The 13,474-nt window shown below is 40.6% G+C and overlaps 1 protein-coding gene across 1 annotated transcript; it reads right to left on the reverse strand.

The window, feature by feature from the left end:
- Positions 1–4,042: 4,042 nt before the first annotated feature.
- Positions 4,043–4,984, reverse strand: LOC110134247 (olfactory receptor 7E178-like). Its single transcript, XM_020888609.2, has one exon. It carries the CDS (start codon positions 4,970–4,972, stop codon positions 4,043–4,045), a length of 930 nt encoding a protein of 309 aa, XP_020744268.2. The 5' UTR covers positions 4,973–4,984.
- Positions 4,985–13,474: the final 8,490 nt, after the last annotated feature.

Here is a 13,474-nt window from a genome sequence, read left to right on the forward strand (position 1 = left end):
TTATCATTACCATCTTTCTAAATTCCATATATATGTGTTAGTATGCTTTAATGTTCTTTACCTTTCTGGCTTACTTCACTCTGTATAATGGGCTCCAGTTTCATCCATCTCATTAGAACTGATTCAAATGAATTCTTTTTAATGGCTGAGTAATATTCCATGGTGTATATGTACCACAGCTTCCTTATCCATTCGTCTGCTGATGGGCATCTAGGTTGCTTCCATGTCCTGGCTATTATAAACAGAGGAATCGGGTGGAGAGGGAGGTGGGAGCGGGGATCAGGATGGGGAACACATGCAACTCCATGGCTGATTCATGTCAATGTATGACAAAACCCACTACAATATTGTAAAGTAATTAGCCTCCAACTAATAAAAATAAATGGAAAAAAAAACTTAAAAAAATAAAATAAAACGGCTTTGTTGAATGTGTTACAGTATTGTTTCTGTTTTAGTTTTTTTGGCTGTAAGGCATGTGGAATCTTAGCTCCCCAACCAGAGACTAAACCCGCACCCCCTGCTCTGGAAGGTGAAGGCTTAACTACTGGACCACCAGGAGAAGTTCCCAGTCATAGCTTTTAATTCAGAAGTTGAATCATTATTGGACTAGTTAGCTTATTGATGACATACAATCCTAATAGAATTTAATGATCTTACACTCTATTGTATGAGAGAGAGCTAGAATCCTGTCATGTCCCAGAGAATTCATTTATAGAATGAGTGGAAATCCTAAATTGTGTCTCAGTCCACACAATTAAATTCACTTTCCTTTCTCTTTCACTGTCTCTCCTTTAAAAAAAAAAATTATGATTCACTACTTGTTAAAATAATAGAATATTGTAGATTCTATTAAATGTGAAATGATAGGTCCCTTAGAAAATCACACAGAGGCATATGAACCCTGCTTTATGCTTTGTTTAGGCCTACAGGACATGACTGGAAGGAATGAAGGGGCAAGCAGGCAGGAAGGGCCCAGCATACATGCTAAGTCGCTTTAGTCGTGTCCCAGCTCTTTGCGACTCTATGAGCCGTAGCCTGTCAGGCGCCTCTGTCTGTGGGGTTCTCCAGGCAAGAAAACTGGAGTGGGTTGCCTGTGCCCTCATCCAGGGGATCTTCCTGATCAAGGAATTGAACCCAAGTCTCCTGCAGCTCCTGCACTAGAAAGTGGATTCTTTGCCTCTGAGCCACTTAAGAAGCCTAAACTTGAGGATAACAATATCTAAACTTTACTTTGTTGTTACTGCAATGCATCCATGAAATATTTAGCACCCACTTTGTTTCATTCTTACTCACGTAGTTGTATCAACTGGATATCAATTTAGATGACCAGTTTCAGGCTCAAAGTTATTAAGAGCTTACTCATTGTCATTCCGGTACTAAGTGGAGCAGATCAGTTCAGTTCTGTCGCTCAGTTGTATCCGACTCTGCGACCCCATGAACCACAGAATGCCAGGCCTCCCTGTACATCAACAATTCCTGGAGTTTGGTATTTACCCAAACTCATGTCCATTGAGTCGGTGATGCCATTCAAACATCTCATCCTCTGTCACCCCCTTTCCTCCCACCCTCAATCTTTCCCAGCATCAGGGTTGTTTCAAATGAGGTCACCTCTTCACATCAGGTGGTCAAAGAATTGGAGTTTCAGCTTCAACATCAGCCCTTCCAGTGAACACTCAGGACTGATCTTCTTTAGAATGGACTGGTTGGATTAAAAATTAATTTGTGTGTGTATGAGGCTCATGCACTATCCATTCTGTTTCCCTACACTTTAGAGGGTTTAAACAGAGGTTCAGAAATCTCTTCCAAACTTTCTTTTTTTAATTAATTAATTTGTTTTAATTGGAGACTGATTACTTTACAATATTGTATATGCCTTAATACTGTTTCTTGTTTCCTGACCAGCACCCTGACTCTACTCCCTTAGAAGTCCGCAGAGTATAAATTACAAGAATGAAGGCACAAGTTGATAATGAAGCAAAATTCAAGGTCAAAGGCAAGAGAGAGAAGTGCCTTGAATTGGATAAGGTGATGCTTTCTAGGATCCCCAACTTCAGCTCAGCCTGCCTTCCTATAACCAATGTAGTGAAAGGTTGTTGCTGAACCCACAAAAAGACTCCAGGATTCTTGGCCTCCGGGGGAGAAGAATTCAATCCAGGGCCAGAGATGAGGCTTGATTGCTCAGAGTTTTTGTGCAATAGAGTTTATTAAAGTATAAAAGGGATAGAGAAAGCTTCTGACATAGACATCGGAAGGGGGCAGAAAGAGTACCCCCTTGCCTGCATTAGCAATGGAGTTATATACTCCCAAATTAGTTATTACAGTGAATCAAAAGAATGTCTGGATATTGTAAAGACCTCACCAGACCTACTCCCATAATTTACATTTTGAAATAACAGAATTAGCCAGACAGAAGGTTTTTTCCAGAGACTGTCCTCAAGCAGGATACATTATTGTTATATAATCCTAAGGAATGTATAGGGACAAAAAATGTTTGTCCTTTCTTCCTCCTTGAGAATTCCAGACCACTCTCTCCTTGGGGACCCCTAGACTTGGTGTCAACCTGCCTAGGAAAGGACTCACTTAGTAGCAGGTGCCACACATGGTCTCCACCGAGCCTACTGTGAACACCCAAAAGGAACAGCACAGCGAGCAGGGGGTCTGTGCCTGGGAAGAAAAGGAAGAGAGTTTGCTTTTTGCTATTTTTATTTATAGTGGCTTGATAAAACTTACATATGCCTCAAATTCTTAACATTCGTGAAGAGTTCTCATCAAATCCAACTCTCTAATGAACAGTTGAGCAATTTAGGACCAAGGCCATTCTCAAACCCTAAGTTAGCTGGGATTCTCCAGACAAGAATACTGGAGTGCGTTGCCGTTTCCTTCTCCAAGGGAGAAGGACAGTTTAGAGAGATCTATTTCCTGATCATGTAGAAAAGATGCCCAAGGAAGATAGAAAGTGTGGGAGGAAAATAGAAATTTAAATGAGTTCTTGGATCCCCACCACTAAAAACAACATCAACTTCATAAGCCTTTGAGCTGATATATGCATTTTGGTACCCTCCTACTGGCTCTCCTATCTGTTCTCTGCTTTGGTGATGAGAAAACACCCCCCCCCACACACACACACCCTCCACTCAATCCGTCCTGCATTCGTGTCTCCCACTGCACTTGGCACTCACTGGGTTGCGCTTGTCTCCACTGGACCAGGACTAAGGGATGCAGATCACCTGCCCCTCCCTTACCTGGTGTTGGATGAGGGCTGAAGCTTTGTGGTGAGGACTGGCAGCAAGACAGCCTCAGGTGTGGGTTTTCTGGTGCAGACAAAAACTCTGGAAGGAGAAGACACACAGGTATGGAGCCCATTGGACTGGAGCTGGTTAACTGAAGGGCTGGGAAGCACAGGTTGACTATTTAAAGTGATGCAGCCTAGAGACCTCAATACACTTAGGAAATAATTGTCTACGGTCTCTTAAACTCTAAGAATTTGCTAATCTCACGGAGGAGGAAAAGGAGAAAAGTGAATGTATTAGGAAGGATCTAGACTCGTCAGCTTCTCAGGGGAGTTTGACCTCTACTCCTCAACTCTAACTTCCAAGTTTTTTTTTCCCTTCTTATTTCAATTAGAGAAAACTTGTGACTTTCATATCTGAAAGCCCATTGATCCACCTAACACACAGAAAATAAGCATAGGAAAATTATAGAAACAGTATGTAACAAGAAAGAGAGAACTGTGTTTATTTTGTGAAGATAGGAGCAAGAATGCCCATGACCAAGAGTCCTGGGTCATATACAATGAAAACGAGAAGGGTACACTGACGTGCTATGCAAAATCCTAGAAGGGCTACGAATCATTTGGGACATCCAGATAATTTCCCAATTACATTAGAGATATTCTAAGAGGAAAAAATGTGTAAACAGAGCAGAGAGCCTGATAGGTACATGAAAGCTATGTGACCACAGAACAGAATCACTTATTGCACATGTTTGGTTTTGCTAAATTTTCCACTCCCATGAGTCAAAAAAAGATACCACAGTGTTGAGATTAGGGTATTCTGCTGATAATCCTCCACAGAGTACTCTTAATATCTTTGTTCCTTAGGCTGTAGATGAAGGGGTTCAGCATAGGGGTGACCACAGTGTACATCACCGAGGGCACTGCACCCTTCCTGGGGGAAGACAAGACGGCTGAGCTGAGGTACACCCCGAGGCCTGTTCCGTAAAACAAGCAAACAATGGACAGGTGAGAGCCACAGGTGGAGAAGGCTTTGGACTTAGCCGCTGATGAAGAGACTCTCAGAATGGAGGATATAATTCGAATATAAGAGTAAAATATCCCCGAGAGTGGAATCCCACCAACGATGGTACCAATGAAATAAATTAATATTTTACTGGTGGAGGTATCAGAACAGGCAAGGTTGAGGAGTTGAGGAGGGTCACAAAGGAAATGAGGAATTTCCACATTTGTACAGAAAGTAAGCTGTGACATCATCAAGTAGTGCAGCAGGGAGGTCAAAAGACTGACGGCAAATGATGCCAGGACCAGCAAGATACATAGGCGGGGGTTCATGATGACCAGGTAGTGTAGGGGGTGACAGATGGCCACCAACCGGTCATAGGCCATCACTGTCAGAAGGAGACTCTCCAAACCTGCGAAAAGGGACAGGAAGGTCACCTGTGCTAGACAGCCTGCATAGGTGATGGATTTGCTGTGTGTCTGGAGGTTCACTAGCATCTTGGGGATGGTGGTGGTGCTGATACTGATGTCAGCCAAGGACAAATTGGAGAGGAAGAAGTACATGGGGGTGTGGAGGTGGGAGTCAGAGCTGATGACCAGGATGATGAGCAGGTTCCCAAGCATGGCCACCAGGTACATGGACAGGAAGAGCCCAAAGAGAAGGGGCTGTAGGTCTGGATCATCTGAGAGGCCCAGGAGAAAGAATTCTGAGACACCCGTTAGATTCTGTGGTTCCATGTAGAGGGGGCACCTTTGAAAAAGAAGAGAGTATTGAATAAACAATTGTAGGGGTATACAGACAGTACTCTTGCCTGGAAAATCTTGTGGATGGAGGAGCCTTGTAGGCTGCAGTCCATGGGGTCGCTAAGAGTCAGACACGACTGAGCGACTTCACTTTCACTTTTCACTTTCACGCCTTGGAGAAGGAAATGGCAACCCACTCCAGTGTTCTTGCCTGGAGAACCCGAGGGACAGGGGAGCCTGGTGGGCTGACGTCTATGGGGTCGCACAGAGTCGGAAACGACTGAGGTGACTTAGCAGCACATATAAATGTCCATACTTTGGATTTAATCAATTCACAAATATTTAAAAAAAAATTTAGCCATCTGTATGTCTTCTTTGGAGAAATGTCTGTTTAGATCTTTGGCCCGTTTTTTGATTGGGTCATTTATTTTTCTGGAATTGAGCTGCAGGAGTTGCTTGTATATTTTTGAGATTAATCCTTTGTCTGTTGCTTCATTTGCTATTATTTTCTCCCAATCTGAGGGCTGTCTTTTCACCTTGCTTATAGTTTCCTTTGTTGTGCAAAAGCTTTTAAGTTTCATTAGGTCCCATTTGTTTATTTTTGCTTTTATTTCCAATATTCTGGGAGCTGGGTCATAGAGGATCCTACTGTGATTCAAGTCGGAGTGTGTTTTGCCTATGTTCTCCTCTAGGAGTTTTATAGTTTATGTTCTTACATTTAGGTCTTTAATCCATTTTGAGTTTATTTTTGTGTGTGATATTAGAAAGTGGAATGCAAACTAGTACAGCCACTATGGAGAACAGTGTGGAGATTTCTTAAAAAACTGGAAATAGAACTGCCATATGACCCAGCAATCCCACTTCTGGGCATACACACCAAGGAATCCAGATTTGAAAGAGACACATGCACCCCAATGTTCTTCGCAGCACTGTTTATAATAGCAAGGACATGGAAGCAACCTAGATCCCCATCAGCAGATGAATGGATAAGGAAGCTGTGGTACATATACATCATGGAATATTACTCAGCCGTTAAAAAGAATTCATTTGAATCAGATCTAATGAGATGGATGAAACTGGAGCCCATTATACAGAGTGAAGTAAGCCAGAAAGGTAAAGAACATTACAGCATGCTAACACATATATATGGAATTTAGAAAGATGGTAATGATAACCCTATATGCAAAACAGAAAAAGAGACTCAGATGTACAGAACAGACTTGTGGACTCTGTGGGAGAAGGCGAGGGTGGGATATTTCAAGAGAACAGCATCGAAACATGTATATTATCTATAGTGAAACAGATCACCAGCCCAGGTTGGATGCATGAGACAAGTGCTCGGGCCTGGTACACTGGGAAGACCCAGAGGAATCAGGTGGAGAGGGAGGTGGGAGGGGGGACCAGGATGGGGAATACATGTAAATCCGTGGCTGATTCATGTCAACGTATGACAAAACCCACTACAATATTGTAAAGTAATTAGCCTCCAACTAATAAAAATAAATGAAAAAAAATTTTATTATGACACAACTCTGAAAATTCTTGCAACCCTCTGTATACTACACTAGTGAGAATTTCCAAAAGATTTATGCATGCAAGAGTATTGCTTCCATTTTAAAAATTGAAACATTATATTTTTCTATAACTATCTCTACAAGTTATGCTAATGGACATAATCAACCACATGCTCTGATTTTCAAGGTGTAAAACTAGAAATATCTTTGAAGGCTGACTAGGAATAGTCTTTTCATGATACAGTGACATGAAATTTTGAACCTTATATAGGGAACGATGGGGCTTCCCAGGTGGCTCAGGTGGTAAAGAATCCACTTGCCAATGCAGGAGATGCAGGAGACTTGGATTTGATCCCTGGGTTCGGGAAGATCCTCTGGAGGAGGAAATGGCAACCCACTCTAGTATTCTTGCCTGGAAAATTCCATGGATAGAGGAGCCTTGTGGGCTATGGTCCATGGGGTCATAAAGAGTTGGACATTACCGAGCAACTGAGCACAAGGAATGACATTATTATAACTATTATAACTCAGATTTACAAAATGGGCCGGAGAATGCATTACTACCCATAGAAAACCCCATCATCCATAATATTCATACAATAAAGATCCCTTGCAAGCGGTTTGGTCCATTCTGCTAATTTACCTATGAACTCACCACATCTCAAAAGAAGGAATTTGTGGTTTTACTTCTATTGGATCATCTGGGACTAACGTAGGTTTTAAAAGAAAATAATTTGGTGAGACAGAGCCCTGGGGTGGGAATTAGGAGGACTTTGTCTGAGTTCCACATGTTTCACCCACTTAATGTGCAGTGTATGTAAATCTCCTCACTTCTCTGCACGTCTCTGCACTTCTCACGTTGAAGTAGGGCCAATAACACCAATTTGTATAATGTGTGGTGTGGAGGAAGGGGAAATTTCCTCTTCTGCCCCTCTAGAGTTATTGTGGCTGGGATAATAACAAAATTGACACAAGACAGATTAACAGGAGAAAAAGAAACAAATTTGAATTCCTGCACATGGAGGTCTCATTAAAATAGGACCTAAGAAGTGGCCAAAGCAGGCAGCTATTATCTTTTTTAGGCTAAGAGACAGTAAGTTGATGAGGAATTGAGAGAAGAAATGTAGGCTTTTGGTATTTCATGAGTGAAGAATCTAAACAGATTTAGGCTTGGGGTGGTAAATAAAAGAAACAATAAGATTTGTTTACATTGGCTTCGCAAAGAGTCGGACATGACTGAGTGACTGAACTGAACTGAACTGAATTGAACACTGGCTTCTAGTCTCCAAATTCCCTTTCACTGATCGTAAGGGGATCTTTCCACTCCCGATGCAGGAGTGCCCATTTCAAGTACGGATATGAGAGTTGGACCAAAAGGCTGAGTGCCGAAGATTTGATGCATTCGAACTCTGGTGCTGAATAAGACTCTTGAGAGTCCCTTGGACAGCAAGGAGATCAAACCAGTCAGTTCTAAAGGAAATCAACCCTGAATTTTCACTGGAAGGACTGATGTTGAAGCCAAAGCTCCAATACTTTGGCCACCTGATGCGAAGAACTGACTCATTGGGAAAGACCCCAGTGCTGGGAAAGATTGAAGGCAGGGGGAGAAGGGAGCGACAGAGGATGAGATGGTTGGATGGCGTCACTGACTCGACGGACATGAGTTTGAGCACACTCCAAGGAATAGTGAAGGACAAGGAAGCCTGGTGTACTGCAGTCCTTGGGTTAAAAAGAGTCAGACACAACTGAGAGACTGACCAGCAACAAATACAGGCTTCTAGGCTCCAAATTCCCTATCTTTGATCATAAGGTGGTCTTTCCCACTCCTGATGCAGGATTGCCACTTTCATGTCAGAGATTTATTCCCTGCTTTTCCAGGAGACAAGGGAGTTTCCCTCTTGCACTGGCTTCTTCTCAAGCAACTTCTGTAGAAACTAATCAATAAACCATTGCAGCACCTTTTGGGACCAACCTCCTTAATCCTCAGTAGTGGCACATAAGAGTGGTCAGTACTTAAGAAATATTCAGTTACAGTTAATTTATTTTTTTAAAGTTTTTTTTAATGTGGACCATTTTTAAGGTCTTTATTGAATTTGTTACAGTATTGTTTCTGTTCTAGTTTTTTGGCCATGAGACATGTGGAATCTTAGCTCCTCAACCAGGGATCGAACCCAAACCTCCTGCACTGGAAGGTGAAGTCTTAAGCACTGGACCACCAGGGAAGTCCCCAGTCACGGCTTTTAAATCAGAAGCTGAATCATTATTGGGCTATTTATCTTATTGATGAAATACAATCCTAATAAAGTTTGAATGATCTTACATTCTATTATATGAGAGAGAGAAGCCTGTCATGTCCCAGGGAATTCATTTACAGAATGAGTGGAATCCTAATATGTGTCTCAGTCCACCCAATAAAATTAGCTTTCCTTTTTCTTTAACTGATTCTGCTTTAAAAAAACAAAAACTTTTATGTTGTCACAGCCAGTGCCCTGTGAAAACCTAGAGGAATGTGATAGGGAGGGAAGTGGGAGGGGGTTCAAAAGGGAGAGGATACATGTATACCTATGGCCGATACATGTTGATATATGGCAGAAACCATCACAACATTGTAAAGTAATTGCCCTCCAATTAAAAATAATAATAGAGTTAAAAATTTTTTATGATTCACTATTTGTTTAAATAATTATGCTGTACACAAAAAAGAATTCTACTTTTTGAAACTTAGTAATGTTTATCTTTTTGCCAGTTTTTCTAAATGATCTATGGCCATCTAATAACAGCATATGAGATACAAAATTTAAATATATTTGTGTAGGATATGATTAATATAGATTAATTAAATATAAATTTATTATATTTAAATTATTAATGAAATAATTCAAGATGTTCCTCTTCTTATTTTTCTGCATTTGATAAAATATTCTCAGAGAAATGTTAGTATGCCTCACTATGATTATATATTTTTTCTTTTCCCTTATATTTCTTCTGATTTTTGCTTTATGTTTCTTTATTGTTAAGGTGTCTAATGGTATATGATGTCTATCTTTGTGAATTGTACCTTTGACCATTAAAAATATTCATCTTTGTTTCAGACATAGAGGACAGACTTATGGACATAGGGAGAGGGGAGGAGTGGGTGAGATATATGGGGAGTAACATGGAAACTTCATTACCGTGTGTAAAATAGACAGCCAATGGGAATTTGTGTTATGTCTCAGGGAACTCAAACAGGGGTTCTGTATCAACCTAGAGGGGTGGGACGGGGAGGGGGATGGGAGAGATGCTCAAAAAGGAAGGGGCATATGTATACCTATGGCTGATTCCTGTTGATATTTGACAGAAAAACAACAAAATTCTGCAAAGCAATTATCCTTCAATTTAAAAATAAATAAATTTTTTAAAAAATTCATCTTTGTTTCATTTAAAATGAATAATTTTTTAAAAAGAAAAAAATAATTGAGTGTTGTAGATTTTATAAAATGGAAAACAATAGGTCCCTTAGAAAGTGACACAGAGGCAAACAAGTACTGGTTTATGTTTTGTCTAGTCCTATAAGATATTGTGCTGCCATCCATGGGGTCACAAAGAGTTGGACACAACTTAGCAAGTGAACAACAACAACAGGAGACTGTAGGAAGGAATGAAAGGACAGGCAGGAATGCCCCAGCATATGGAAGCCTTAGCCTTACTGCCTACTCTGTGTTTCTGAGAACCCAGCAAGGGTCTATTCGGTATTTAACAGAGATTTTTGTTCTTATAGCCTATTCTGTGCCAAGCAAAGAGAGACTCTGAGGAATCAGATATGAATAAGACTCAGTTTTCCCGGGAGGCCTTCAGAATCTATTTGCACAAGGACAAGAACTATCACATAAAATGTTCTTTCAGGATCTGGGAAAAACCAAACCTCAGATCACAAAATATTTTAATTGAGTAATTGATACTTAAACTCATGGACAATAATAATAACAGCCATACCTAAAATTTACTCTGCCATTATTGTAGTGCAAATGCATTCAGGGAATATTTAATTACATGCTTTTTACTTCTTTTTTCATTCTTACTTAGGCAGTTGTATCAACTGGATATAAATTTTGATGACCAGTTTCAGGCTCAAAGATATTAAGAGCTTGTCCAGTGTCATTCAGATAATAAATAGAGCATAAGATTCAAAATTAAATTGTGGGTTTCTGAGGCCCATGCACTGAATGTGCACTCTGTTTCCCTGCACTTCAAAGAGCTGAAGCAGAGACTGAGAAGTCTTTTCCAAACTTCCTAACATATACCTTTATACTGTTTCTTGTTTCCTGATCAACACCCTGACAATATACTCTCTTAGAGATCTAGAGGTGATAAATGACAAGAATGAAGGAGCAGGTTGACAGGGAAGCAAAATTCAAGATCAAAGACAAGAGAGAGAAGTGCCTTGAATTGTCACAAACTGATACTTTCTCGGATCCACCTGATCAACACCCTGACAATATACTCTCTTAGAGATCTAGAGGTGATAAATGACAAGAATGAAGGAGCAGGTTGACAGGGAAGCAAAATTCAAGATCAAAGACAAGAGAGAGAAGTGCCTTGAACTGTCACAAACTGATACTTTCTCGGATCCCCAGACAGTTAAGAACTGGCCTGCAATGTAAGAGACATGGCTTTGATCCGTGGGTTGGGAAGATCCCCTGGAGAAGGGAATGGCTACCTACTCCAGTATTCTTGCCTGGAGAGATCCATGGACAGAGAAACCTAGCAGGCTACAGTCCCTGGTGTTGCAGAGTCGGACACGACTGAGTGACTAACACTTTTAATTTTTCACTTTCACCTTCAACTCAGTCTTCCTTCCTATCACTGATGTGGCAGGTGCCACACATACTGTCCGTTGTGTCTACTGTGAACACCCAAAAGGAAGAGTACAGTGATCAGGGGTCTCTGTGTGCTGTGCTGGGCTTAGTTGCCCAGTTGTCTCTGACTCTTTGTGACCCTATGGACTGTAGCCCACCAGGCTCCTCTGTCCATGGGGATTCTCCAGGCAAGAACACTAGAGTAGGTTTCCATGCCCTCCTCCAGGGTTTCTTCCCAACCCAGGGATCGAACCCAGGTCTCCTGCATTGCAGGCAGATTGTTTATCATTTGAGCCACCAGGGGAGGCCAGGGGGGTCTCTGCCTGGGATGAAAAGGAAGAGAGTTTGCCTTTTGGTGTTTTCCTTTTTAATAGCTTAATAAAAGTTCTTCGATATGTCTCAAATCCTAAACATTTGGGAAGGGTTGATTTATCATCAAATCCAACCCTCTTATGAACAGTTGAACAATTTAGGAACAAAGCAGTTCTCATGTGCTAAGTTGGCCTTTGTATGCCAGCTAAAGGGCTTTTTATTTCTTTTTCTAAGTTTGAATTCTCATTTAAGATTTTTTAATTGGAATATAGTTGATTTACAATGTAGTGTTAGTTTCAGGTGTACAGTCAAGCGAATCAGTTATTCACATACATACATCGCTCTTTTTTAGTTTCTTTTCCCAGATAAGCCATTATAATGTGTTGAGCAGATGTGCTGTACAGTAGGTCCTTATTAGTCATCTACTTTATATATAACAGTATGTATATGTCAAACTCAATTTCCAGATTTATCTCCCACCCTTACCCCCTGGTAACCACAAGTTTCTTTTCTACATCTGTGACTCAATTTCTGTTTTGTAAATAAATTCATTTATACTGTTTTATAAAAAAGAGTCCACATATAAGTGATATCATATGATATTTGTCTTTCTCTGTCTGACTTACTTCACTCAGTATGACCATCTCTGGCTCTAGCAATCTAAATATCCCCTGACAGATGAGTGGATAAAGAAGATGTGGTAGATATATACAATGAAATATTACTCAGCAATTTCAGAAAAGAACGATATCATGTCATTTGCAGTCACATGGATGGAACTAGAAATTACTACGAACTTTTCAATAAACTCATATAGGGATTACATTTTCCCTAAATTCACCCTTGAATGCAGTTTGGATTGCCAGGAGAGAATACGGTCTAGGTGCCCTACCGTATTCAATGTTTACATTAAAATCTGACTTTACTCCCTTTTTATCACAGGGATTGATAAAAATTGCATTAAAATACTGTGATCTTATCCTCAGTTGTAAAATAATGATAATGCACATTACTGTCTTTTGAGGCTGGTAATGAATATAAAAAGAAAGAAACAAGCTACTTAAAAACTAAGCTTAAAAAAAAAAAAAACTAAGCTTAGCCCCTGGCATGTCGATACCTACCTAAGAGTTTGTGATTCTGTGTTTACAGTCATCATTTTCATCACCATCACCTTCATGATCATTTGGAGCACTTAGGAGACAATTTGGAGGGACTAGATGCCACGATCTTAGTTTTCTGAATGTTGAGCTTTAAGCCAACTTTTTCACTCTCCTCTTTCACTTTCATCAAGAGGCTTTTTAGCTCCTCTTCACTTTCTGCCATAAGGGTGGTGTCATCTGCATATCTAAGGTTATTGATATTCCTCCTGGCAATCTTGATTCCAGCTTGTGCTTCCTCCAGCCCAGCGTTTCTCATGATGTACTCTGCATATAATTTAAATAAGCATGGTGACAATATACAGCCTTGATGTACTCCTTTTCCTATTTGGAACCAGTCTGTTGTTCCATGTCCAGTTCTAACGGTTGCTTCCTGACCTGCATATAGGTTCCTCAAGAGGCAGGTCAGGTGGTCTGGTATTCCCATCTCCTTCAAGTTGGCTTAAAGCTCAACATTCAGAAAACGAAGATCATGGCATCTGGTCCCATCACTTCATGGCAAATAGATGGGGAAACAGTAGAAACAGTGTCAGACTTTATTTTTTGGGCTCCAAAATCACTGCGGATGGTGATTGCAGCCATGAAATTAAAAGACGCTTACTCCTTGGAAGGAAAGCTATGACCAACCTAGATAGCATATTAAAAAGCAGAGACATTACTTTGCCAACAAAGGTC

This window comes from Odocoileus virginianus, chromosome 3 (genome assembly GCF_023699985.2).
Source record: "Odocoileus virginianus isolate 20LAN1187 ecotype Illinois chromosome 3, Ovbor_1.2, whole genome shotgun sequence".
NCBI lineage: Eukaryota > Metazoa > Chordata > Mammalia > Artiodactyla > Cervidae > Odocoileus > Odocoileus virginianus.

What these genes read in the sequence shown, in the direction of transcription:
- LOC110134247 (XM_020888609.2), bottom strand. Translation starts at nt 4,972, where the DNA reads ATGGAACCACAGAATCTAACGGGTGTCTCAGAATTCTTTCTCCTGGGC.